Genomic DNA, 25,359 nt, shown 5'->3' on the forward strand with positions numbered 1-25,359 from the left:
ATCCTCCAGTCCGACGAGCCAAGTCGGTTGCATTTCGGGATCTCTGTACAGGAGAAAAGTGGGGCATTAAGCAGGTTCCACTTTCCCTAACTTGCCCCCCCCAAATCTGGCACCACTCTTGGCCTCAAAGGTGAGATACTTACTGGAGCAGGAGGAAGGGAAGGGAAGAGGAGCAGGTGTCTCCTGGGAAGAGAGGTGGAGGTCATTCTCAAAGGTGTGGAAAGCTATCTCCTGCTCCTCGAATCCTCATCCTTCAGTCCAACGAGCCAAATCGGTTGCATGGCGGGATCTCTGCAGAGCAGAAAAACGGCGTGTTAAGTAAGCAGGTTGTTTTCCCTACGTTGCCCCCCCCCCCCAATCTAACGCCGCTCTTGGCCTCGAAGGTGAGATACTTACCGGAGCCGGAGGAAGAGGAGGGAAGAAAAGCAGGTGGCTCCTCCGAAGCGACGGGAAGGTCCTTCTGGAAGGCGCGAAAAGCCATCTCCTGCTCCTCTGATCAGGTTGTGGGGATAGAATGGGGTGTAGAAGGTACAGGGGGCCCTTTTATAGGCACTGAATGATCTCCCAGCTCAGTCATTGGTGTGTGTGTCCCGCCCCCCCCCCCCAGAAAAAGGAGCAGAGCCAGTCAAGAAGCCTGCATGGCATGCGTACACACATACACCTTGGCCGCCTGAAGGTTAGGTGGCTCTGTTCAATAATTTTTGTTTTTTCCTCCTCTCACTTTTGAGCGTATTTTGTGTATATTTTGGTTTTAATTGTGATGCTTCTATGCATCTGTCAGTATGCCGCCTTGAGATCTATTGTATGTTAGCAGGCATTGAAATGAAATCAGATAAATAAAGATGTAAATGAATAAAATATTTCTGAGTTTGGTGACTTTTGTGGGAATGTTCAGGGAGGCAGGAGAGGATATATTGTTTAATAATATCATTCCTAACTTGCACTAGCAAGTTCTATAACTTAGCAGTTTTAAACATTCCCTTTTTAAATTGCACAGCAGTTAGCTTGCTGCAGGCTTGTTTTAACCTCTAAATATAAGATTCCTAGTAATCCCTTATATCCCTCTTAAAACGAATGGAGTCAGAGAGAGGAAAGAGGAAGTGTGATTCCTGCCTTGCCCTTTGGTTACCTGGGCAGGTAAGGTCACACCCACCTCTAATCACATGCAGAGGAAGTTTTGTCCCAGCCCAGGATGAAACAGGAATTGCCAAACACCCCTCCTATTGTCCACTCTAGGAATCTTGTACTTGGTTGCTATGTGTTTCACATCCCATAACTTTGGGGATGGAGAAAATGGGAGAGTTTCTAACACTTACTGCTAAGGATGTGATCCTGTTCACAAGCTTCCCCCATGGGCAGTGCTGGTGTCAGGCTATTTTGTGCCCTAGGCAAAGGAACAACTTGTGCACGTGCACACACTAAAAATTGCTAACTTGAGTTTTTAAAAATGGGTGTCTTGACAGGAAACCAAAGATCACTACAGCCAACCACAAATGAACAATCACACCCTACACCAGCCCCGAAATTAACCCCACCCATTGGACCAGAATGTGGGCTAAACCTCCCTTTAAATCTGTATCAGCGAAAAGGAAAGAACTCACTTTGAAGCTCACTTACAAATGGTACCTAACACCACGGAAATTAGTGCTAATACACCCAGGAAACTCACAAAAATGCTGGAGAGGATGCACCTCCATAGGCACATACCTCCACGTGTGGTGGGAATGTCCCAAAATGTATCTCTTGGACACCAATCATATAAGAAATATGCAAAATAACTAAGCAATTATTAGACATCACCCTGGAACTGGCCCCATTAAACATCTTCCAAGATAATGCCCACTCATATCATGAAGGGCCCATAACCCAACTACTCTCAGAAGCCAGAAGCATCATAGGCAAACACAGGAGAGACCTGTCAGGAGTAAGCATAGACCAATGGTATCAAATAGTATGGGAAACAGCCTTATTAGTACAACTAGCCAATAAACTGAAATTGACACGGGGACAAAGAGAAGAAGATGCCTTCACCCCTGTATGGCTCCGCTTTATCATATACACAGACAAACAAGAAAACAACAAGAATCCGCCAACACCTAGTACAACTAGCCAATAAACTGAAATTGACACAGGGACAAACAGAAAAAGATCTCTTCACCCCTGTATGGCTCCCCTTTATCACACACACAGCCAAACAAGAAAACAACAAGAATCTGCCCATACTTTACGGATCAATCTGTAACCTGATCCAAAAACACTCTCACACAAAAACAAATCTCACTACAGTCAACCAAAGACAACCAACCACAGCCTAGTCCACCCTCAACCTCTCTCCAAGGAAAGACAACAAGCGAATAGTAAGAGAACCCACAAAAGTGGCACCGACTCAAAGTCCCACACATACACTAAGAAGAATAGAAACATTGGTGATCGGGATAATTGCTCACTGGGCTGTTTACAAAACAGAAAACACAAAAATACATAGCATAGTAACAAAAACAATTTACCCCAGCTCGTTACTACGTTACACATTTTTGTATTCTAAACCACTTTGTGGTCCTTGAATAAAGGGTGGCATAGAAATTCAATAAAGTGCAAATTCTGCTGGTAATTTTTATGTCAATAAAATGGGCTTGCTTTAATAATGTTTACTACCTGTTCATTTTTGTTTCTTTTTTTGTCATGGTCATTGAGAGCTATGGAATAACAGACTGAAGTAGCTTCCTTCAGTTTCAGCGGAGGGCAGGGCGGCAGCTGGGTGGTGGGCAAGGCATGGTGGCTTCTTGGCACATTCATTGGTACAAACAGCAACAGGGGATACAATAGCTATAGGTCATCTCCAGCCCCCTTCTCCCCGCTGTTGCCGCCATTGCAGCAGTGGGAGGAACTGGAAGTCTGGGGGCACTTTGAGGTGACAGTAGACCCAACCTTTGCCCAGTGCCTTCATTGTGGGAAGGACCTGAGCGGAGGGAAAGTTTCTGCACAGGGCGGCAGCAGCAGCAGCAGCCTTCTCTTTCGCTAGGACAGCCAGCACTTCTCCCGTGCGTTAAGTCAGGAAGGGCAAAGGAAGAGCGAGAGGTTTCTCCCCCCTCCCGTCCCGTTCACAAGCTTCTCCGGAACCCAGCCCAAAACCAAAGTTTGTCATAAAACACACAAGGAGTATCACAATATACAGGGGCTTAATGGAGAAGGGGAAAAGCAGTGTCAAAAAAGGGGGGAAAGCTGGACCAGGGGTGGTGGTGAATGACTCCATATGTGGAAATATTTCTATAAAATGTTGGCAATATCAGAAGAATAGGACACATACATAACCCAGCCTCCTGCTTCAAGGGAGGAAAGGTAAGATATAAAAGTACCAATTTTAAAGCAACATTTCAGAATCTTTGTTATGGGTCATTGAGTTGCCTTAGGCTATTGCATTTCTGCCATAAATTCCCATCTCTCTCTCTCCCCCCCCCCCAATTCTATTTTATTCACTTGTATGCTGCTTTGAGACCCTGAAAGGAAGGTCAGGTAAACAATGCAGGCAACAAAAAGCCAAGGTGTCTTAGACCCCACACCCAGCCCCTGGGATGATTATTGAGCCTCCCCTTAACACGGGGGTCTGCAACCTGCGGCTCCGGAGCCGCATGCGGCTCTTTTGCACCTTTGCTGCGGCTCCGGGCAGGGCCGGTGCGTTTAGCGCCCAAATGTAGGGGGCGCTGCGCCGCGCTGCTGGCCCGCCTGCGCCCACCCACTTCTCTACCTTGCTGGCGACTGTGCTGCTCATGCGTGCCTCGTTTCATGCCAGCGCAGGCGCAGCAGCAGACCGCAGCAGCTTCCCTCCTTGGTGCCTGTCCTGGCGCTTGTGTTTGGCTGCTGCTGGTGGAGCTGCTGGCTGCTGCGATTCGACGAGGCGCGACGACTCAACGAGGTAAGGAGGCAGCTGCGGGCTGGGCCAGGGGCAGCGGGCGAGGGGGAAGCCCTCTTTTAAAAAAGTGGAAGGGCCCGGCTCCAGGGCACGTGGCAGTCTGGGAAGGAAAAGGAAGCCCGGCTGTTCAGCTAAGGACGGCCCAACGGGCTGAGATAGGCGCGGGAAAAAGCTCGGGACGACCGGTCCCGGGCTCTGTTTCGGGGGCGCGCAGGAGACTTCCCTTAAGCAGCGTGGCGAAAGGGGCCCGAGCATGGGCGTACCGATGGGGGGGGCAGGAGGGGGCAGCGCCCCCCTAGAAGCCCCCTGCCCCCCTAGAAGCGGGAGTCCCATGGACTGAAAGAAGGATTTTATCCATTCTGAACGAATGTTTTCCCGCGCCTGCAGGGGGGACGTGATCAGCCCCCTGCTTCAGCCCCTCTCAGCTGCCTTGCCCAGCCCCTCTGCTGGCCAATAGTGATTGGGGCAGTGTGCATGCTGTGTGCTTTTGCATAAGTTTGCTAAACTTTTAGGGTTGTATTTGTGCTGTTCATGGGGCGTAAGTATTCTGGGGGGGTGGATTTCCCCTTCTAGATTTGCCCCTGCAGCGTCAGGCGTTCAGACGGTTCCTTTAATACAGTGCTTGTTGTTTGGCGGGGGGGGGGGAGCGTTTCGTGATATTTTGCCATTTTGCCTTCATTACCTGCTCTTCATTACCTGTCTAAATTGTGCTATGAGCTTCTGGGTGTTTATATTTTTGTGGGCCGCAATGGTTTTGCGGCTCCCAGTTTTTTTTTCCCTCTTCGGAAACGGGTCCAAGTGGCTCTTTTTGTCTTAAAGGTTGCAGACCCCTGCCTTAACAGTTCCTCCCACCCCCCCTTGAGTGCAAGATGAGGTGCTTCCTCCTCATGACCCTGCCGTGGGATGTAATCCATTGGAGCAGTCAAGTAAAACATTGTTTCCCTAGAGTGGACACACAGATAGGGGGATGTTACTCCAGCCAAGGTAGTTTCCTGTTCCACCTGGTCTGGAGCATCCTCCCCCTGCATGTGACCTTGCAGATCCTACCAGGGGGCCAGTCATGCAGCCATCTTTCTATTTTGCCACTCTCTTCCATTTTTGCCAGTGCTTCTGATGCTGGCTGCTGGTTCTGGGGTCCACCCATACAAGGATGTAAGATGCACTACAGTGTAGTGTAGTTAACTACAAGCATGCCCATTGGATTGTTTGACTAGAGAGATTCAAATGAATCAGCAACTGTTGTGTAAAGGGGAATGAGCTCTGCTATATAACTCACTTGTGTGAGAGGGGAAGGATAATATTGAATCAATATATCCTCTCCTACTATCCACAACATTCCCACACCTGCATGGTTAAAGTGGAGATGACAACAAATAACTGCCCCAAGGACACCCACAAGATTTCTGACTGCATTTGGCCACTTCTGACATTGCTCCCCCCCTCATGCAACAAAAACAGAGTCTTATGTTAGGCTAAAAATGACAAAATTTATTTGATATAGCATTTGGGGGGGACTGACTCCATGCTTGGAACTGGTGAGATGGCTGCAGGCCAAAGCTTGGAGGCTGGACCTGGTGAGGTGGCTGCAGGCCAAAGCTTGGAGGCTGGACCTGGTGAGGTGGCTGCAGGCCAAAGCTTGGAGGCTGGACCTGGTGAGGTGGCTGCAGGCCAAAGCTTGGAGGCTGGACCTGGTGAGGTGGCTGCAGGCCAAAGCTTGGAGGCTGGACCTGGTGAAGTGGCTGCAGGCCAAAGCTTGGAGGCTGGACCTGGTGAGGTGGCTGCAGGCCAAAGCTTGGAGGCTGGACCTGGTGAAGTGGCTGCAGGCCAAAGCTTGGAGGCTGGACCTGGTGAAGTGGCTGCAGGCCAAAGCTTGGAGGCTGGACCTGGTGAGGTGGCTGCAGGCCAAAGCTTGGAGGCTGGACCTGGTGAAGTGGCTGCAGGCCAAAGCTTGGAGTCTGACAATATCTTGGCAGGTGACACGGCAGACTGCAGCTTTGAGGAATGGAAGGCACTGGCATGCCAACATTTGGAACCTGAGCAACAGGTGTGAAGCCGGCCCTGGAGGACACATTTTCTGGAGGGCAATTTTCACGATTTGCCCTCCGTGCCTTTGCCCGCCGGTTCCGGAACCAGAGCTGTGAGGAATAAGAAGAGGAGCATGACCACAGGTGTTCTCAAGAAACCAAGGATGGTAGACTTGAGCCTCTCCCCCTGCCACCATCTCTTTATGTTATTGGTCTTGGATTCCCACCAGAACGGGCCAGATCATGGGGGATCCAGTCAAGTTCCACACACTGAATTTGATCATGATAATATCCCTGGACCTTTTATCCTTTTCCCCATGTTCCCTCCTAAACCTGCCCAATTCCCCATGCGAAGAAAAAAAAAACCTGCCTTGAAATTCATCAGTCCCCCCCCCCCACCGAAGCGAGGAAAAGACCTCGAAGGTGGCTCCGTGAGGGGGTCTCGTCAGGCCCCACAGAAAGGGGCCCTGCAGCCTTCCCGCCGCCATCTCCATGTCCTTAGAGGAGAAGCAGAGGCCTCCCTCCCGCCATATTTGCTTCTCCCTGGGCGGTTCCCCCGCTCCCCTCGAACAAAATGCCACGAGGAGCCTCATTCATTCCCCATAAGAAGGACGCTGGTCTCCAGCCTGGAAGAGGACGCGACCCCCGAGACCCAGCCGGGAGGGAGCGGGAAGGACACGCGGGGCCACGCCAGCCCTGGGAGGGAGCCTTCTTGCGAGGGAGGCGGGCCGATCGCGGAAGGAGAGCGAGCGCCACGAGAGAAGTGAGAAGGCGAGGCCGGGGGAGAGGAGCAGCCGCCCTGGGCGAGAGGAGCATCGCCTCCCCTGGAAGCTCTCCAGCCCTGCTCGCCTCGGCCAAGGAAGGTCCCCGGCGGAGTTTCCCTTGCCCGTCGAGCACAGGCAGGCCCAAACAGGGGGGGGGGGGTCACATCATGGGCCACTTGGCCCGGGCCTCCGATTCCAAAGGGGGCCTCGGTCAGCATATTCACAATCGCTCACCATTATATCAATGTTAATACTTAAAACAATCCTTTTCCCTATGTATTTTTTAAAAAAGCACTATTGTATATCTATATTTTCCATTTTGTCTTTATATGCAGATAGGATTCAAGCCTTGAAACAATTTTTTTTTAAAAAGGGCCACATTATCTACCTGGCCCGGGCCACTGCCTGGCTCTGCAAGGACCTGAGCACAGGCGACGGGCGTCCCGAGAAAGGCGCCCAGGCTCGAGGGTTGGCAAGACAAGAGGCAGACCTGGAAGGGAGCTCCCGGTCGATTCTCCTCCTGGGCCCCCCAGTCTCTACCCGAGGTCCTCCCCTCTCGCCTTTCTTGCCGGCAGAATCGGGTCCTCCCCCCCCCATCTCTCCCCCCGCAACGCACCTGGATGCGATCCTCAGGGATGTCAGTGAGGCATGCCAGCAACATCCTCTGGTAGTAGGTGGGGTTCGGTTGTACACCGAACCTTGTTTCCAGGACGTCCAGCTGGAAATCGGTGAACTTGAATCTCGTCCTCCGGTCCGACGAGCCAAACCGGTTGCATGGCGGGATCTCTGCAGAGGAGAAAAGCGGCGTGCATATAAGCAGGTTGCTTTCCCTAAGTTGCCCCCCCCCCAATCTAACGCCGCTCTTGGCCTCGAAGGTGAGATACTTACCGGAGCCGGAGGAAGAGGAGGGAAGAAAAGCAGGTGGCTCCTCCGAAGCGACGGGAAGGTCCTTCTGGAAGGCGCGGAAAGCCATCTTTTGCTGTTCTCGTCGGGTGGTGTGGATGAAATGTGGGCGCAGGCCTTGCGGTGGGTCCTTTTCTAGGCCGCCGAAAGGGCGTCGGCGGGATCTCCCGGCTCAGCCATTGGTCCCCCTTGGGTGGGGCCAAGGTGCGGGCGGGACCCCCTGGCGCTGAAGGAGAGCCTCCCTCGCCTAAGAACACCTCGGGGAGACCTCCCCACCCCTTCCTCCTTATTTTTGAGTGTGTTTTGTGTATGTTTTGGAATCGCTGTTGGTTGAGCTGGCCTGATCAGCATCAAAGATGGCAATCTAGGAATGTAATAAATAGCAAGGATCACGCACGCACACGCATCCCTATATATCTCACACAGACACCAAAGCTAGGCTAGGTAGCTGTAAAGAAGGTGCTGCCTAGCGATGATGCTGATAAAAGCGCCGCCTGGGTTGCAACGGAGTGCAAAGCGAGGTTCATGAAACCGAGCACAAACTGTCGAATGGGTTGTTGTTGTTGTTTCTTCAAACAAACGGGGGACCTGGACTTTGGCCTTTCACTTGATGCGCCCCCGGAGTCCCGACCTGGAAGATGGGTGGGGAGGGGAGTCAGCAGAGAACAGCCCAAGGGACCAGGCTCGCTCTTTCGAGGAGGTGGCGGGGCAGCCCGTGGCAGGGATGCAGAGAGGGGGGTCTCTCCAGGTGTGGTTGGGCTAGAATTCCCATCGGGACCAGCCAGCATGACCAGTGGTCAGAGGCAATTGAGTCCCACACATCTTCAGGGCTCCAGCTTCGCCACCTCTTCCCTAGGGATTGGAAAGGGGGGAAGGTTGAGCTAAGGTTTAAATAGGGAGGGGGTTACATTCTCTGTAAAAGGCCGTGCCTTTGACTCTCAGTTTGCTGGGAATCGCCGGAAGGTTGTTTTTTTTCTACCTGTCCAGGTTGGGTCAACTACTGTTGTACTTTATTCACACACTGCAATTTCATTGCTTTGGTGAAGGTTCGAGCAGTAGCAGCTCAAAAGTTTTGAAAGTTCTCCTGCTCCAATAAAGTCCAAGGCAGCAACGGGGGGTAAAATAAGGCAGGCAGGGCGAGAATGATTTTTGAAGCAAACATTCTGCCAGTACTCCCACATTTGCATTATATTCCCCCCCCCCAAAGGAGCTAAAAATGGTTCTTCCTTCTGCCATTTTATCCTCACAACAACATGGTGCGGTACATATAAGTGGACCTTCAGGGTAATCCTTCTAAGGCACTGCTACAAAAGTCCGCCTATACTGTGTTCCCAAATTTCAGCAAGGTACAATTTACCATTTTCCTATTGGAAACAAAAAAAACCACATTGGACATAAAATGCCCTCGAAATGCATATTGAGGTGTGTTTATTGATAAGGTCAGTGAAAGTTCTAGGATGGCACAAACCACATAACGTTGTTTACGGGCAGTCTTTTAACCCACCCAGGGAAGTTCACTAACCAATAACACATTTCTTGCAGGTTTTTAAAAATGTGAATGGTTGTTTCGTTAGTTATCAGTTGTAATAAAGATTTGTCTATTCGGTCCTGGTTTTCGGGTGTAAAATTGGCGTTGGGAGTGGGGAATATTGCCGAATCGGCTGTAGGGCAACGCGATGGAAAAAGCAGCGGAAACAACTCAAAAAGCTTAAAATCACTACAGTATTCAAATTTGGGTTTCTTTAAAAAAAAACAAAGCTCTAAAACATTTTGAAATATGGCAACCCTAGCTTAGTTTACAGAACATTATACCTTAAAGATACAGTTTCTGTTGTTGGTAATTTAAAATAAAACAATCGCTTATTAAAGGGATATAAATTGGGTTGTTTCTTTAGTGTGCTGTGGCAAGCGTTTACTGCACAAACTTAAGCGTCTCATCTTTTACCATATAGTCTAATCGGTCTCCCATATACAGGAACTATACAGTGTGTGTTCTTCCCGCGCTCCCTCCGATATTGGATGAAGGTTAAATAATACTCAAGATACTCAATAATTTTTTTGTTTTAGTTTTCTTGTTAATAAATATTAACCAAACAAAATCAAGAGTGGGAGAGAGAACCGCCCTTTTGAATTTCTGCCTATCATCCAGGAGAGAACTCCCATATTGTGGGGCGTTTAAGTGTGGATATTTTTCGGAGGTTTGCAGCCATTTGCAATGCACACTGCAGTTTTAAAACCACAGTTAATTAGAATAATATTCCAAGTAGACCTCTCTGAAACTGCAAATCCAGCACGTTCAAGATGGTTTTGAAGAATCACCTTTCTCTTAGAAGTTCTCTACCTAGCCCAGAAAAATAATTTGCTCTTCTCCATTGCATTTGGCATCCCTTATCCCATCACGGATCTAGATAAGACCAATTCAGGCCCATCGCCATCGTTCCATAGCCATGCAGAGATTTGGAAGTTGATTTATGTTGCAATGAGGAGTTGTTGTTGTTGTTTAGTCGTTTCCATGGAGTTAGCCAAGTACTAATTAGCAAGTCCTCAATCAGCTGCTGAGGCTTGGCAACGGGATGTGGACCATTCTGATTTGATTAGTGCAGTCTACCTCAATGAAGAGATAACAAGAGTAAAAACCCCTTCCCACCTGCTCCAAATATTCATTGACCCCTTTGATGTAGAGCTGGCTGAAATCTCTCCGGATAGACACGCCCAAGCTAAGTTCATGTCACAGAGGGAGCCGCCTAGGGCGAGAAATTTTTGAGGAGCACAGTTTTATATCGATTGGTTTTTGTTAGATCTTATAAATTTCTGACATTGTTTTATTTTTATTTTATATGAATAGGTCGAAGGCTTCGAAAGTCTATGCTGCCACAATGAATACCACTTCTCACACTTTCAATTGGCAAGTGGTGGGCGCCGTTTCTCAAAGCTCAAACTTATAAAAACTTACATACGCTCAACAGTGTTACGAAAAAGGCTGATTGGCTTGGCAACTATATTAATGGAAAAAACAAAATAAAAATTTCTTTCCAGTAGCACCTTAGAGACCAACTAAGTTTGTTCTTGGTATGAGCTTTCGTGTGCATGCACGCTTCTTCAGATACATTGAAACAGAAGTGGGTTTTTTTTAATTTAAAAATTTATTTGTTTACAAAAATACGTGCGTTGTCTCTTTTTCAAGTTGTGCTTTCTACAAATCAGTTTCATTTGTTGGGAGACATTAGTGTTGCATACAGTGTTATGTTAGGAAAAGAATAAAAAAGAGGGGGAGGTGGGAATGGTGAGTGGGGTGGGGGTCCGGCGGCTATGCTGCTATTCGTCTGCATACTGTATGTGTGGGGTTTTGTGTCAGCGTTACTTGTGTGGGTTCTTTTACTATTCGCCTGTTGTATTTTCTTGGTGGTGAGAGAGGTTGGGGGTGGCTTAGGGTGTGGTTGGTTGTCTTTGGTTGCCTTGAAGGAATCGTTTACCACATTTGCAAAGGAAAATAAAACACGCAAAGAGATTTTGATATGCTTGGTAATGAAACATTTATGAGACTTACATTTTAACATCACAACTCACACGATTATTTGAAATTGTTCGTGCACTATTACATGTTCTTTTATGTTTGAGTAATCAAATATAATCATGATCAAAGATTGTCGTATTATTCATTATTGCAATTTAAAATACATTTAGCAGTTTTAAGTTTTGTGCTTTACATTTTTTCTGCAAGACCACTGTTTCTGAGAATTGAATTTCTATTTTTTTTGGGGGGGGGGGGGCAGGGTGCAAGTAGTTAACTTTGCCTAGTAAAACAGTCTGGCATTGATACTGAGTAACCTTCCACCCTTCCTACGAAGGGACTGCGCAAACCTCAGCATTTTTACTCCGAAGTAAGTCCGCTTGAGTTCCATGAGACTTACTCTCAGGTAAGCGCGCCTTGGGTGGCGCTGCAACCTTGACTCGTGTGCTTGTCTCCTGGTTCCTGGGGGGGGGGTCGTTTTCCCTGAGGTTAAAAGGGGGCGCTTTAAATGGGGATGAAGGAAGCCTTTTGGGAGCCCTTTCGGAAGGCTTTCATTTCAGGTGAGAGAACTTGGGTCCCCAAGGGAAGAAAATGTCAGAAGGAACCTGAAATGTTTGGCATTTGGGACAAAATGGATTTCAAGCACAGCGAGATCCAGAATTGGGGTGCAACTTCTACAGTGATCCGGTTTAAAGAAACAGAGACGGCGGTTACTATTCTAAATTATTATTATTTAACAAATTTATAAGCTGCTTCCTAGCATGAAGCCATCGCAGCGGCCTACAAGATAAAAAGAGGAAGAAACATAAAAAACATAAGTTCTAAAAACAAAAAAACCCCTTTTATTTGGCTATGTCCTTAATATTCCATAAATGTTGGCATTTTAGAGAGAATGGGTTTCTTTCTCCTTTTTAAAAAGAGTTATTAAAAGATTTTATTGGGTAACAAAAGTACATACTGCGTATTTGTTTTGAAAATGGGTTTCAAGCAAAGTGAGATCGAGAATTGGTAGTGGTTATTATTTTAAATTATTGTTAACAAATTTATAAGCTGTTTTGTAGTGTGAAGCCATCGAAGGGGCCTACAAGTTAAAAACATAAGCTCTAAATACGATAACGTTGGTCCAAAAAACACCCAGGACAACAAAACCATAGCTGTGAACTTTTCCCTTTTTTAAGGGAAATCCCTTATTCCGAATAGAATTACTCGCAAGAAAAGGGAAAAGTTGACAGCTATGAACAAAACCCTTTCTGCAGCTGTGCCCTTAATATTCAATAAATGACTGGGCTACACCGCAGGGAAAGATTCCTGAAACAAAAAGGCAGGATTCAGGCGCCTGTCTCATTTTCGTGGGTAATTCGTTGGTAAAAGAGGAAAATTCTGCACATTTCTTATTGACATTGACCCTGGGGCAGCCACCTTGTCCAGCACAGTGCAGTGGCGCTCAGAGGGTCTTCCTGCCAGATATGCGTCCTAGAAAACATGGAACTGGGGAGAACCATTAACTTCACTGGCTGATCTGGGGCCATTCCTGCTCTTCCAACCAACCCTAGCTTACAGGGTCGTTGAGACTCCCGGCTTAAGGGAGGGGCGAAGGACAACCCACCCACCCACACCTCTCTCTATCGCTCCCGACCCTCATTAAAACTTCTCCTTAGGGAAATGCTACAAAGCGTTTCCAACATAATACTGTATTGGTAAATAAAGGGGCAGCAGCCACCTTTCCTAGTACAATGCTGTCACCCTCAGAATGTCCTCCAGAGTTTATTTCATTTTCCTCCCGGGAGCTCAAGGTGCTGTATAAACATGCCCTATTTTATCCATGCAACAACCCTGCAAGGTTGGTTAGGCTGAGGCGCAGTGTCTGGCTATGGTTCACCCAGGGGGCTTCACGGCTTGGGGGGGGGGATTGAGCCCAGTTTTTAGTCCAGCACGCTAATCGCTACCCCACACTGTCTCAGGGAGACTGACTCCTAGGTTAAAAAGTATCATATTGCACCCTTAGTGGTTTGATAAAGGGGAACTGGATAGAATTATGAACCTCATAGCCTGGCCTTGACCCATTCCTGCTCTTTCAGCCAAGCCTACCTTACAGGTCTCGGCAATAAAATATTGGAGGGGGCTGCCCCCCAAAGTTGATGGGCACTGCCATTCAAATGGGGTGTGTGTACCGTGTCATGTGATCGATTACGCTGGGCGGGGTTTACCTGTCCCCCATATTTTATTCAATTTTACATCCCTGGTGCTGCCCCACTATTCTGAATAGAGTACTGCAGTCAGGGGTGCCAACTTGAATAAAATATTGGGGGACCCAGGTAAGCCCCGCCCCGCATAATCGATCACATGACATGGTGCACACACACTATTTGAATAGCAATGCCCATCAATTTTATTGGGACCGGCCACTTCAAATATTTCTTTCTGGGCAGAGAAAACCCCTTGACCCTAGGAGTTGGCTCCCATGACAGAAATAATTGACCCAAACTGGACAGGTATACATATAGAAGACACCTGTAGAAGAAGTTGCAGTCATGGACCTTCCTGCCTTCACAACAACCATGTCAAGTAGTCCAATGCCATTTTGCAATGGGGAACAGAGAGGCATGGCCTGGGTCAGATAGAGAAACCTTGGGGTGCACTTTCGACTACGACCCAAAACCAGGTTAGTCAGGAGTTAATCCCAGGAAGTTCAACAGACTTTGCTTCTCTGTTTAGCTAGCTGGAGAAGCTCGCCTTTGGAGACTAGGATGCTAGGCGCGCTTACCTGGGAGGAAGGAAGCCCCTACGGACTTGCCTGCAATGAACCCCTTTGGGCTGCAAAAAAGACACACCTGGGTGCAAAGACTGCAGAGAGGAGGAAAGGCCCTCGTTCATTGATTGTATGCACAGCATCCACTTAAAGCGCCCCCCTGCCCCAATCCTGGCACTCGGAGCTCTCGGAGGGGTCACCTGCCACTTTATCGGCGTCCCCTGAAAAACATAGGCGTCTCCTGCCTTTCTGCTGCGGGAGGGAGCCTCTCCCAGGACACACCGGGATCCAATTTGGGCTAATCCGGTTCAGCTGGACTTAATTTGGGCCAATCCGGTTCAGCCCTTTATATTCTCCAGGGAGGACACCTACAGACTCAACCGGTCCTCGGTTTGCGAAGAGGTTGCTGCTGGGGCGTCTCTAGGTTGCTGAGTACACCGCGAGGATACGCAGTAAGTGTTGATTTTTTTTCCTCCCCGTGCTCTGCAATGGAAATGCAATAGTTGCCGCCGTTAACATTCTGTTTGTCTGCTGAATTGTTTTGCTTTTTGTTTCTAAAGGAATTAATTCCTCTAATCTCCAGACCAAACTATGATGCGATAGGCCTAAAATGTCAGTTTTTCTTGGGGAAAACTCATTGAAATGAATGGGGATGGATGATTTAGCTTTACTAGTTGCAAAGGGTCTACTATTGGAATGCAACCTGCGTGTTTTCCACAAGAACACTGTGGCTTTTGACCAAAAGTTGGAGTCGACAAGAGTTAGCTGTTTGTTGGGTTGGTATGGAAAGAGAGTGATTGACTTCTTCTGCTCTAGTGTTACGTCTTGAGCTTGAATCCCGGAACAATAGGCAGGTAGGATTCTAGAATGCAGTAACTTGATTGGCCCGTAGGAGCCGTCCAATCCGGCTCCAGGAGGGAAGTTTGAATCAGCCTATCAGGCTGACCGTTACTGTCAATAAACTAGTATATATAACCTGGGGTTTGGGAGGGGCACGACGGACTCCTACTGGATGATTGACTGTTTTTACTATGAGTTGAAATAAACACAAGGAAACCGATGGCTCTACACTGAGTTTGTTTAATCTAGTGTACAGCCCGTCACTCTTTAAATTCCCACTTTTTCCCCATGGGCTCAGTGGCGGTGCCAAGGGGGTGAGAGTAGTGGGGTGGGGAGAAATTGGGAGCTGTCAGAGACTGTGGAATTCGTTGGGGTATTTTGGTTCATTAAGTCTGTTGTAAGTGTGTAAGAAGGGAGTGGGGGTGTATCGTTGTCTGGTTGACTCCCTCATTCACACATGTATGCGGAAGGCAGTGAGTGAGTGTGAGAGCAGGAGGTGAGGATGAGGCATTGGCATTCCAGGTTTCACTCCTGTGAGAAAAGAGGCGTGGGTTGGGGGCAAAATATAGACCCTATATTGGCATAATGAACCCTGGACTGAGGATCTGTTGGTGGAGGAAGGGGTCCCAGGAATGAATGAGGACTGAGGGCGTGGATGAAAATGCAAGAACACCTTGAGGCAATCCAGAAACCTGTGGTTTTATCTCCCAGTCAGCAGCAACTTAGTACATGTTTTTGTAAGTTTGAGCTAGTCTAGTACAACATAGGAAGATCCACAGAGAAACAGGTATATTGAGAATCTCACAGCTATTTTTAGCTTCTATGAAATCATGGACAAATCTTTACTTCCTATCTTCTTTGGCATCTATAATCAATACATAGTGACTGGAAGCCATATCCGATTCTTTTCCTTAATAATTTGTTTTCCTCTTAGGTGAACATGGAATCTCATATTCTCCTGGAATGTGCATTTAAAGGAGCACCAATTTATTTCTTCAGCAAATGCTGCTCTTCAGATGCTTCATTCCTGCTCTGCAAACTCTACTCCTTCAACTGAAGCCCAGAAGGCTGGAGACTGAGGTCTTGTGCATCTCCCAAGGCAGAGGGAGAATGAATTGCACCTCCATTCACCAGAACTGCACCCTCTGGAATCTCCACCAGCTGCACTAGTCTCCCTTGAAAGAAGTTCTCCAGGACCATCTGTGATTATAGGAGGCACTCTGCTTCTGAATATCACTAATAGGTCTGGCTGGGACAGCCATCTCTACTCACCCTTGGACAGCCATAATCTCTTTGAATACTTCCTCCAGGACATCCAGTGGGACGTAGACACTGGACCCCTCTGATTCCTGCCACTCTGGCCCAATGGGCTGTAGTGGCTCTGACTTGCCCAGAGTTGCCAGGGGCAAGCTGGGTTAGCAAGGTTGCCTTACTCTCTCTGCCTTGAGGACCAGCAGAACTGGAGGGGACTGTGTGAGGTGGATGGAGGAGGTGCTAGACTCTCCTCTAAGCAAAGGTGGACATGCTCTTCCAGCATGGGAAAGATACACAGCCGTTCCTAACTTCAGTGTCGTCAAAGGAATGGCAAACAGGAGTAATGTATTCTTAACCAGATATGTTGGGGTCCGGCTGGTGAGACTGGCTGACAATGTGCTTTTGTGGTGCTCTGCTCTGGGGACCTCCCTGAAGGTCATCTCTAAAACATCCGGCTGGAAGGGGCTGAAGGCTGTCCTCTTCCTCAGGTCAGATTATCCTGATCCACAGCAGTGCAGAATCCCTTGTTGTGGGATCCCTTGAGCTGCAGAAGTGTTGACTTTCCTCCCTCCCTTGACATGAAGGCCAGCCTCCTGTCTTGAGGACTAGATACTTGTCCGAGCTAGTGGAACCCTGTGAAGTAGAGGGAAGAGAAGCAATGTAGAGGTGGAGAGGATCCTCTGGAACTGGGAAGATGTGTGAATCCATTTCTTGCTCCTGCTGTCTAATGAAGTTCGATAGACCCCTGGAGCCTAGTTGGAAAAAAATAATTTATCTGTTGGTAGTACCAGTTGAATTAGATAAGTGGGTGGGCAACTGAATATTTACAGTTGAATTAAGATGGCAAATAAGTGGAAAATTCACAAGGTATGCAAATATGGGTGGGTAATGGAATAGTACACAGAACTTGCATGTTCACTTAGTGAGAAGAGAGAGAGGCTGATACACATTTAAAAGGGTTGTACTTGAAAGTGGATTCCTTGGAATCTCTGTACTGCACCTTCATTTTTCTGAACAACCAGGGTGCGTCTTTTGTGTGATGTGTTACTCTGAGATCAGGGACTGCCTCAAAGTTTGTTTTTAATGGCGCTAGCTTGCTAAAAGGAGGTAGGACACTTTGTATGCTGCTCTGGGTCCTTGGAAAGGAAGGTGAGGAGAACAATGTAATTGACAAACAAGGTTCTTTAGACCTTCTGGGATTGAGGAATGAGCCTCCCCTTAAAAGTTCAGCCTTCCCTCCCTGTGTGCAAGATGAGGTGCTTTCTCCTCATGACCTTGTATGTTAAGCTGCAAGCAAATAACTGCCCCAAGAGCACCCACCAGCTTTGTGACTGCATGGACCACATTGAGTAGTCACTTGTGACATTGCCTTTCCTCTCTCTCAGACTGATCTTCTCCAATCCTCTGGCCACTGCTGAGTTTTCCAAACTTGCTGGCATATTGAGTGTAGCACCATAACAGCACCATCTTTTAAAATTTTAAATAGATCAGCTGGAATATCATCACTTCCACTGGCCTTGTTATTAGCAGTGCTTTCTAAGGCCCACTTGACTTCACTCTCCCGGATGTCTGGCTCAAGGTCAGCAACCACACTACCTGGGGTATACGAGACCTCCATATCTTTCTGGCATAATTCCTTTGTGTATTCTTGCCACCTCTTCTTGATAACTTCTGCTTCTGTTAGGTCCTTTCCACTTTTGTCCTTTATTATGGTAATCTTTGTACGAAATGTTCCTTTCATATCTCCAATTTTCTTGAACAAATCTGTTTTCCCCCATTCTGTTGTTGTTCTCTATTTCTTTGCATTGCTCGTTTAAGAAGGCCCTCTTATCTCTCCTTGCTATAGGCTGTCTTTAGATGTCCTCTAAAAGTGGTGTAGTTCTTTATCACCGTGACATCTGGTGGGAGAGCGGGATGGAACAAGACCCCTATGCATCTGAGGGAGGCGGTGGGCCCAGCGGAGCCTCGTTGGTGGGATCTCCAGGAGGCATCTGCCAAGCCTGTGCCCTCTTTGCCTTTGTGAAAAAAGAAAAAAAACCACCTGCCCTGAAATTCACTTTTGAAACCCCCCCCCCCAAACGAAAAGCAAACCCAAGCAAGGAAAGGACCTCAAAGGTGGGCCCTTCAAGGGATTTCCCCCTCCTTGTTCCTGAGGAGCATGCAAAGAAATGCTGCCCTGCAAACTTCCCTCTGCAACCTCCATGTCCTTGGAGGAAATGGTCTCTTATTCTGCATATCTGCTTCTCCTGGGGTAGTTTTTTCCGACTGCATGGACCAGTTCTGACATTGCTAACCCCCTCACACAACAAAAACACTAGTCCTCCGGAAGGCTAAAAATAATGAAATTTATTTTGATCTGGGGTTTGAAGGGCTGTCAAGCTCCTTGCTAGGAACTGCTGAGTTGGTGGCAGGCTGAATCTTGGAGGCACTGGAAGTGGAGCCAGGCTGAAGCTTGGAGTCTGAACATGTATTGGCAGGTGAAGTGGTAGGCCACAGCTTGGAGGAAGGGGAGGCAATGGTAGGCCGACATTTTGAACGTGAGCGGCAGGTGTAAAGACGGCTCTGGAAGACATATTATGGAGAGCAGTTCTCATGATTCTGGTTGCAGAACCAGAGCTGTTAGGAATGAGAGGAGGAGCGTGGGCACAGGTGTTCTCAAGAAAGCAGGGATGGCAGACTGGAGTCTCCCACCCCTCCATGTTAATGGACTCAGGATTCCCACCAGGACTGGCCAGATGTGTGGGAATGTTGTGGATAGTAGGAGAGGATATATTGTATTGATTCAATATTATCCTTCCTCACTAAATGCTAGTGAGGTAGTAGCAGAGCACGTTCCCTTGCATATTGCTGGAAGCAAGTTGATGGATTCGTTAGAATAATAGAAGTTGAGCAATCCAGTCTGGCTTGTTCCTGGCAAATTTCCCCATTAGTTTCCTCTTAAAAACAATGATACGATGGTCGTCTTTTAAAAGTAATGGTAAAGTTGATATTGTTCAAATGTCAGGCTTTATCTTGTAGTTGCAGTTTCAGAGAAAAGAAGCCTCAAACTTTCTACCTTGTGGCTTCCATCCTCTGTAAAGGATGAGCCATGTGCTGCTGGCTAAGAGCATGGTCAACAAAAGGCAACATGTGGTGGAAAAATCGGAACTGGGCAGAACAAAATATGATTTAGGTCTAAATTGCTGTGGCTGTAGATCCTTAGTGCCAAACGTGTTACGTAAAAAATTATATAAATCTACACTAGTATGAAAGGCATTGTAATGAGGCTTAGGAACAAATCCAAGGCGTAATTGTAAGACTTGCTTTTCCTCTGTTAAAGTGTGTGAAGAATTGATAGTAGCCCGGCTTCGGTTGCAGCTCGAACTTGGTTTCTAGTACATCCAGCTGGAATTCGGTGAATGCTGTCCTAGTCCTCTGGTCCGACGAGCCAAGTCGGTTGCATGTCGGGATCTCTGTAGAGGAGAAAAGCTTTCCCTCTGTTGTTAAAGCATGTGAAGAATTGTTTACTATTAATTTGTGTGGGAATGTTCAGGGAGGCAGGGGAGAATATATAGTTTAATTATATCCTTCCCAACTTGTGTTAACAAGTTCTACAGTTTAGCAGAGTAACACCCCCCTTTTTAAACTCACACAGCGGATAACGTTTTTGCCAGACTTGTTTAAGTCTCTAAAATAAGTTTCCTGGTAATTCCTTTTATTCCCTCCTTAAAAAAATAGACACGACACAGTCTTGTATAAAAGTTTACTCACACATTCTGTTCACAACTGGATCCCAGAAGGCAGACTTAAGTTACTATATATATATATATATACCTGGAATGTATCCCATAAGGAGATTGTTCCTTTATCTTCCCTGGGCTGGAAGCATCTCTACCCGAGGTCCTCCCCCAGTCTCTACCCAAGGTCCTCCCCTCTCGCCTTTCTTGCTGGCAGAATCGGGTCCTCCCCCCCTGACCATCTCTGCCCCCGCAACTCACTTGGATGTGATCATCGGGGATGTCAGTGAGGCAGGCCAGCAACATCTTCTGCTAGTAGCTGGGATTCGGTTGCACGCCGAACTTTGTTTCTGGAATGTCCAGCTAGAAGTCGGTGAACTTAATCCTCATCCTCCAGTCCGACGAGCCAAGTCGGTTGCATGTCGGGATCTCTGTAGAGGAGAAAAGTGGGGCATTAAGCAGGTTCCACTTTCCCTAACTTGCCCCCCCCCCCAAATCTGGCACCACTCTTGGCCTCAAAGGTGAGATACTTACTGGAGCAGGAGGAAGGGAAGGGAAGAGGAGCAGGTGTCTCCTGGGAAGAGAGGTGGAGGTCATTCTCAAAGGTGTGGAAAGCTATCTCCTGCTCCTCGAATCCTCATCCTTCAGTCCGACGAGCCAAATCGGTTGCATGGCGGGATCTCTGCAGAGCAGAAAAACGGCGTGTTAAGTAAGCAGGTTGTTTTCCCTACATTGCCCCCCCCCCAATCTAACGCCGCTCTTGGTCTCGAAGGTGAGATACTTACCGGAGCCGGAGGAAGAGGAGGGAAGAAAAGCAGGTGGCTCCTCCGAAGCAATGGGAAGGTCGTTCTGGAAGGCGCGAAAAGCCATCTCCTGCTCCTCTGATCAGGTTGTGGGGATAGAATGGGGTGTAGAAGGTACAGGGGGCCCTTTTATAGGCACTGAATGATCTCCCAGCTCAGTCATTGGTGTGTGTGTCCCGCCCCCCGCCCCCCAGAAAAAGGAGCAGAGCCAGTCAAGAAGCCTGCATGGCATGCGTACACACACACACCTTGGCCGCCTGAAGGTTAGGTGGCTCTGTTCAATAATTTTTGTTTTTTCCTCCTCTCACTTTTGAGCGTATTTTGTGTATATTTTGGTTTTAATTGTGATGCTTCTATGCATCTGTCAGTATGCCGCCTTGAGATCTATTGTATGTTAGCAGGCATTGAAATGAAATCAGATAAATAAAGATGTAAATGAATAAAATATTTCTGAGTTTGGTGACTTTTGTGGGAATGTTCAGGGAGGCAGGAGAGGATATATTGTTTAATAATATCATTCCTAACTTGCACTAGCAAGTTCTATAACTTAGCAGTTTTAAACATTCCCTTTTTAAATTGCACAGCAGTTAGCTTGCTGCAGGCTTGTTTTAACCTCTAAATATAAGATTCCTAGTAATCCCTTATATCCCTCTTAAAACGAATGGAGTCAGAGAGAGGAAAGAGGAAGTGTGATTCCTGCCTTGCCCTTTGGTTACCTGGGCAGGTAAGGTCACACCCACCTCTAATCACATGCAGAGGAAGTTTTGTCCCAGCCCAGGATGAAACAGGAATTGCCAAACACCCCTCCTATTGTCCACTCTAGGAATCTTGTACTTGGTTGCTATGTGTTTCACATCCCATAACTTTGGAGATGGAGAAAATGGGAGAGTTTCTAACACTTACTGCTAAGGATGTGATCCTGTTCACAAGCTTCCCCCATGGGCAGTGCTGGTGTCAGGCTATTTTGTGCCCTAGGCAAAGGAACAACTTGTGCACGTGCACACACTAAAAATTGCTAACTTGAGTTTTTAAAAATGGGTGTCTTGACAGGAAACCAAAGATCACTACAGCCAACCACAAATGAACAATCACACCCTACACCAGCCCCGAAATTAACCCCACCCATTGGACCAGAATGTGGGCTAAACCTCCCTTTAAATCTGTATCAGCGAAAAGGAAAGAACTCACTTTGAAGCTCACTTACAAATGGTACCTAACACCACGGAAATTAGTGCTAATACACCCAGGAAACTCACAAAAATGCTGGAGAGGATGCACCTCCATAGGCACATACCTCCACGTGTGGTGGGAATGTCCCAAAATGTATCTCTTGGACACCAATCATATAAGAAATATGCAAAATAACTAAGCAATTATTAGACATCACCCTGGAACTGGCCCCATTAAACATCTTCCAAGATAATGCCCACTCATATCATGAAGGGCCCATAACCCAACTACTCTCAGAAGCCAGAAGCATCATAGGCAAACACAGGAGAGACCTGTCAGGAGTAAGCATAGACCAATGGTATCAAATAGTATGGGAAACAGCCTTATTAGTACAACTAGCCAATAAACTGAAATTGACACGGGGACAAATAGAAGAAGATGCCTTCACCCCTGTATGGCTCCGCTTTATCATATACACAGACAAACAAGAAAACAACAAGAATCCGCCAACACCTTACGAATCAATCTGTAACCTGATCCAAAAACACTCTCACACACAAAAATCTCACTATAGACAACCAACCACAGCCTAGGCCACCCTTAACCCTCTCTCCAAGAAAATACAAGTGAATACTAAGAGAACCCACACAAGTGGCGCATTCTCAAATTCCCACACATACACTAAGAAGAATAGAAACATTGGCACCCCATCCGACCTCACTCACCACTCCCCCTCTTTCCCCTTAGAATCATAGAGTTGGGCCATCCAGTCCAACCCCCTGCCAAGCAGGAAACACCATCAAAGCATTCCTGACAGATGGCTGTCAAGCCTCTACTTAAAGACCTCCAAAGAAGGAGACTCCACCACACTCCTTGGTAGCAAATTCCACTGCCAAACAGCTCTCACTGTCAGGAAGTTCTTCCTAATGTTTAGGTGGAATCTTCTTTCTTGTAGTTTGAATCCATTGCCCCGTGTCCGCTTCTCTGGAGCAGCAGAAAACAACCTTTCACCCTCCTCTATATGACATCCTTTTATATATTTGAACATGGCTATCATATCACCCCTCAACCTTCTCTTCTCCAGGCTAAACATACCCAGCTCCCTAAGCCGTTCCTCATAAGGCATTGTTTCCAGGCCTTTGACCATTTTGGTTGCCCTCTTCTGGACACGTTCCAGCTTGTCAGTATCCTTCTTGAACTGTGGTGCCCAGAACTGGACACAGTATTCCAGGTGGGGTCTGACCAGAGGGGAATACAATGGTACTATTACTTGCCTTGATCTAGATGCTATACTCCTATTGATGCAGCCCAGAATTGCATTGGCTTTTTTAGCTGCCGCATCACACTGTTTCTCCAATCTCCAGCCACAGTAATCTGAAGCTGCAAGTGGTTCAAGTCCTTTTCCACAGGATTTTTGCAGTCTTCCTGTGGGATGTGAAACACGGGAGCAATCAAATACAACATCCCTAGAGTGGATATAGAAAGCGGATGTCTGATCCGGCCACAAAGGGGGTGCTACAGCAGCGGCTTCGGGACTCTTTGCAGCCCAAAAAGGCTCCCCAAGTTCCCACCCGGCATCCCCAGGGGCGGGGCATCGCGGCGTGTGCGTCGTGACGCATGCACACACGGCGACGCCCCGCCCCCGGGGGTGCCGGGCGCAGGCTTTTGGAGCCTTTTTGGGCTGCAAAGAGTCCTGAAGCCGCTGCTGTAGCACAAAGGGGGTGCTACAGCAGCGGCTTCGGGACTCTTTGCAGCCCAAAAAGGCTCCCCAAGTTCCCGCCCGGCATCCCCGGGGCGGGGCATCGCGGCGTGTGCGTCATGACGCACGCACACACGGCGACGCCCCGCCCCCGGGGGTGCCGGGCGCAGGCTTTTGGAGCCTCTGCAGCCCGCGAAAAGCTGCTGGAGGGCGGGGGCTATTTTGGGTGCTGCCGGGGCAGAGCCGCAGGAGCGGCCAGCGAGGGGGGTGACACCCCGACTCGCTGGCGGCCCCTGCGGCTCCACCCCGGCAGTGCCGAAAATAACCTAAAAAGAATTTTAAAAAAAAATTGTAGAAAAAAAGCCCAGTGGGCGGGCCAGCCCCCATGTGTCACCCCCAGCAGGGGCGCTGCCCGGGGCCCCCCGCCCCCTCCGCCCCCCCTGCGACGCCCCTGCCGGCCAGTCAGAACTTCCTGTTTCTGTTTCCTCGCTTTGCTTGAAACCCTTTCTCACAACAGAGACACTGCCTGTATTTTGGTTACCCAATAAAATATTTTCATAAAAGCCATTTAAAAGAAAGAGAGTGACACCCATTTTCTCTCTAATGCCAAAAATTTCCGGAGATGTCAGGTTCACACTGCTGCTCTTCAGCTTTTTTTTTCTTCCTGGGATACATGGTCAAAGGATCGCGCTATTGTGGATGCAAGAGAGGACCTGTACACCAGAGAGGCTTGCTTCCCTCCATTTACTGAATTCAAGTTTAGTAAGCGTAGTTGGTTTCTCAGACCATCACATTGTAGCAAGAGTTTTTCTCTAACATTGTGCACTACACATAAGCAGACCCTCAGGGCATTGTTACAAAATTTCACCTACACTATGTTCCCATATTCCAACAAGTTGCAATTTACCATGTTCTTTTTGGAAACAAAAACCCCCGCATTTGGCATAAAATGCCCTCGAAATTGCAACTTGAGGTGTGTGCATTAACCCGCAGAGGGTTAATAAAATATGCCGACTTTTCTTCTTAGAGAGATGGTCAGTGAAAGTTCAAGAAAGTGTCGGTAGGTTAGAACAAACCATATATAAATTTGTTTGAAGACAGTCCTCTAACACAGTGTTTTTCAACCACTGTTCCGCGGCACACTAGTGTGCCGCGAGATGTTGCCTGGTGTGCCGTGGGAAAAATTGTGTTTATTTTATTCCTATTCAAGAGAATTACTTTATATATAGTCAATATAGGCACAGAGTTAATTTTTTTAACATTTTCTAATGGTGGTGTGCCTCGTGATTTTTTTCATAAAACAAGTGTGCCCTTGCCCAAAAAAGGTTGAAAAACACTGCTCTAACAAATAGCACTTTCCTTGCAGGTTTTTTTTAATGTTAGTTCTCAGTTGTAATACAGCTTTGCCATTTCAATTTACAGAACATTATTACTTAAATATATAGTTTCTGTTGGTAATTGAAAATAAAAATAATCGTTGAAGGAATAGAAACTGTGTCAGTTCCTTAATATTGTGGGAATGTTTAGGAAGATAGGAGAGGATTTAGATTAGGCCAATTCAGGCCCTTCACCATCAGTTCTATAGCCATGCAGATTTGGAATCTGATTTGTGTTAATCAAGTATAATTAGCAAGAGGCTGCCAATCATTCTGATTCGATTGTCTTCCTCAATGAAGAGATAACATGAGTTAAGCCCTCTTCCTACATGCTCCAAATACAGCAAGCTGAAATATCTCCGGATGGGATGGACTCCCCAAGCAAAGTTCAAATTAATTGCCGAGGGGCAGCTGCCTAGGACTACAGACCTCAAAGGGCCACACCCAGACCTTTGAGGAGCACATTTTTATATCGATTGGCTTTTCTTACACAGTATCTTATAAATTTCTCACAATGTTTTGCTTTTATATAAATAGCTGGAAGGCTTCCAAAGTCTATGCTGCCACAAAGATTACTTCTCACACTTTCAGTTGGCAAGTGGTGAACGCAGTTTCTCAAAGCTTATAAACTTATAAAAAC

The 25,359-nt window shown here is 47.4% G+C and overlaps 1 protein-coding gene across 1 annotated transcript in view; it reads right to left on the minus strand.

The window, feature by feature from the left end:
* The window catches only part of LOC117044645 (extensin-like), a 47,366-nt gene extending 39,695 nt beyond the window's left edge, over window positions 1–7,671 (minus strand). The window contains exons 1-3 of the mRNA XM_033145453.1: window positions 7,587–7,671; window positions 7,315–7,484; window positions 5,482–6,045 (exon numbers count right to left, since the gene is read on the minus strand). Coding sequence (XP_033001344.1) covers window positions 5,482–6,045; window positions 7,315–7,484; window positions 7,587–7,671 — 819 coding nt within the window. The remainder of the gene's footprint in view (window positions 1–5,481; window positions 6,046–7,314; window positions 7,485–7,586) is intronic.
* Window positions 7,672–25,359: the final 17,688 nt, after the last annotated feature.

Source organism: Lacerta agilis, chromosome 3 (genome assembly GCF_009819535.1).
Source record: "Lacerta agilis isolate rLacAgi1 chromosome 3, rLacAgi1.pri, whole genome shotgun sequence".
In the NCBI taxonomy this organism is placed as follows: Eukaryota; Metazoa; Chordata; class Lepidosauria; order Squamata; family Lacertidae; genus Lacerta; species Lacerta agilis.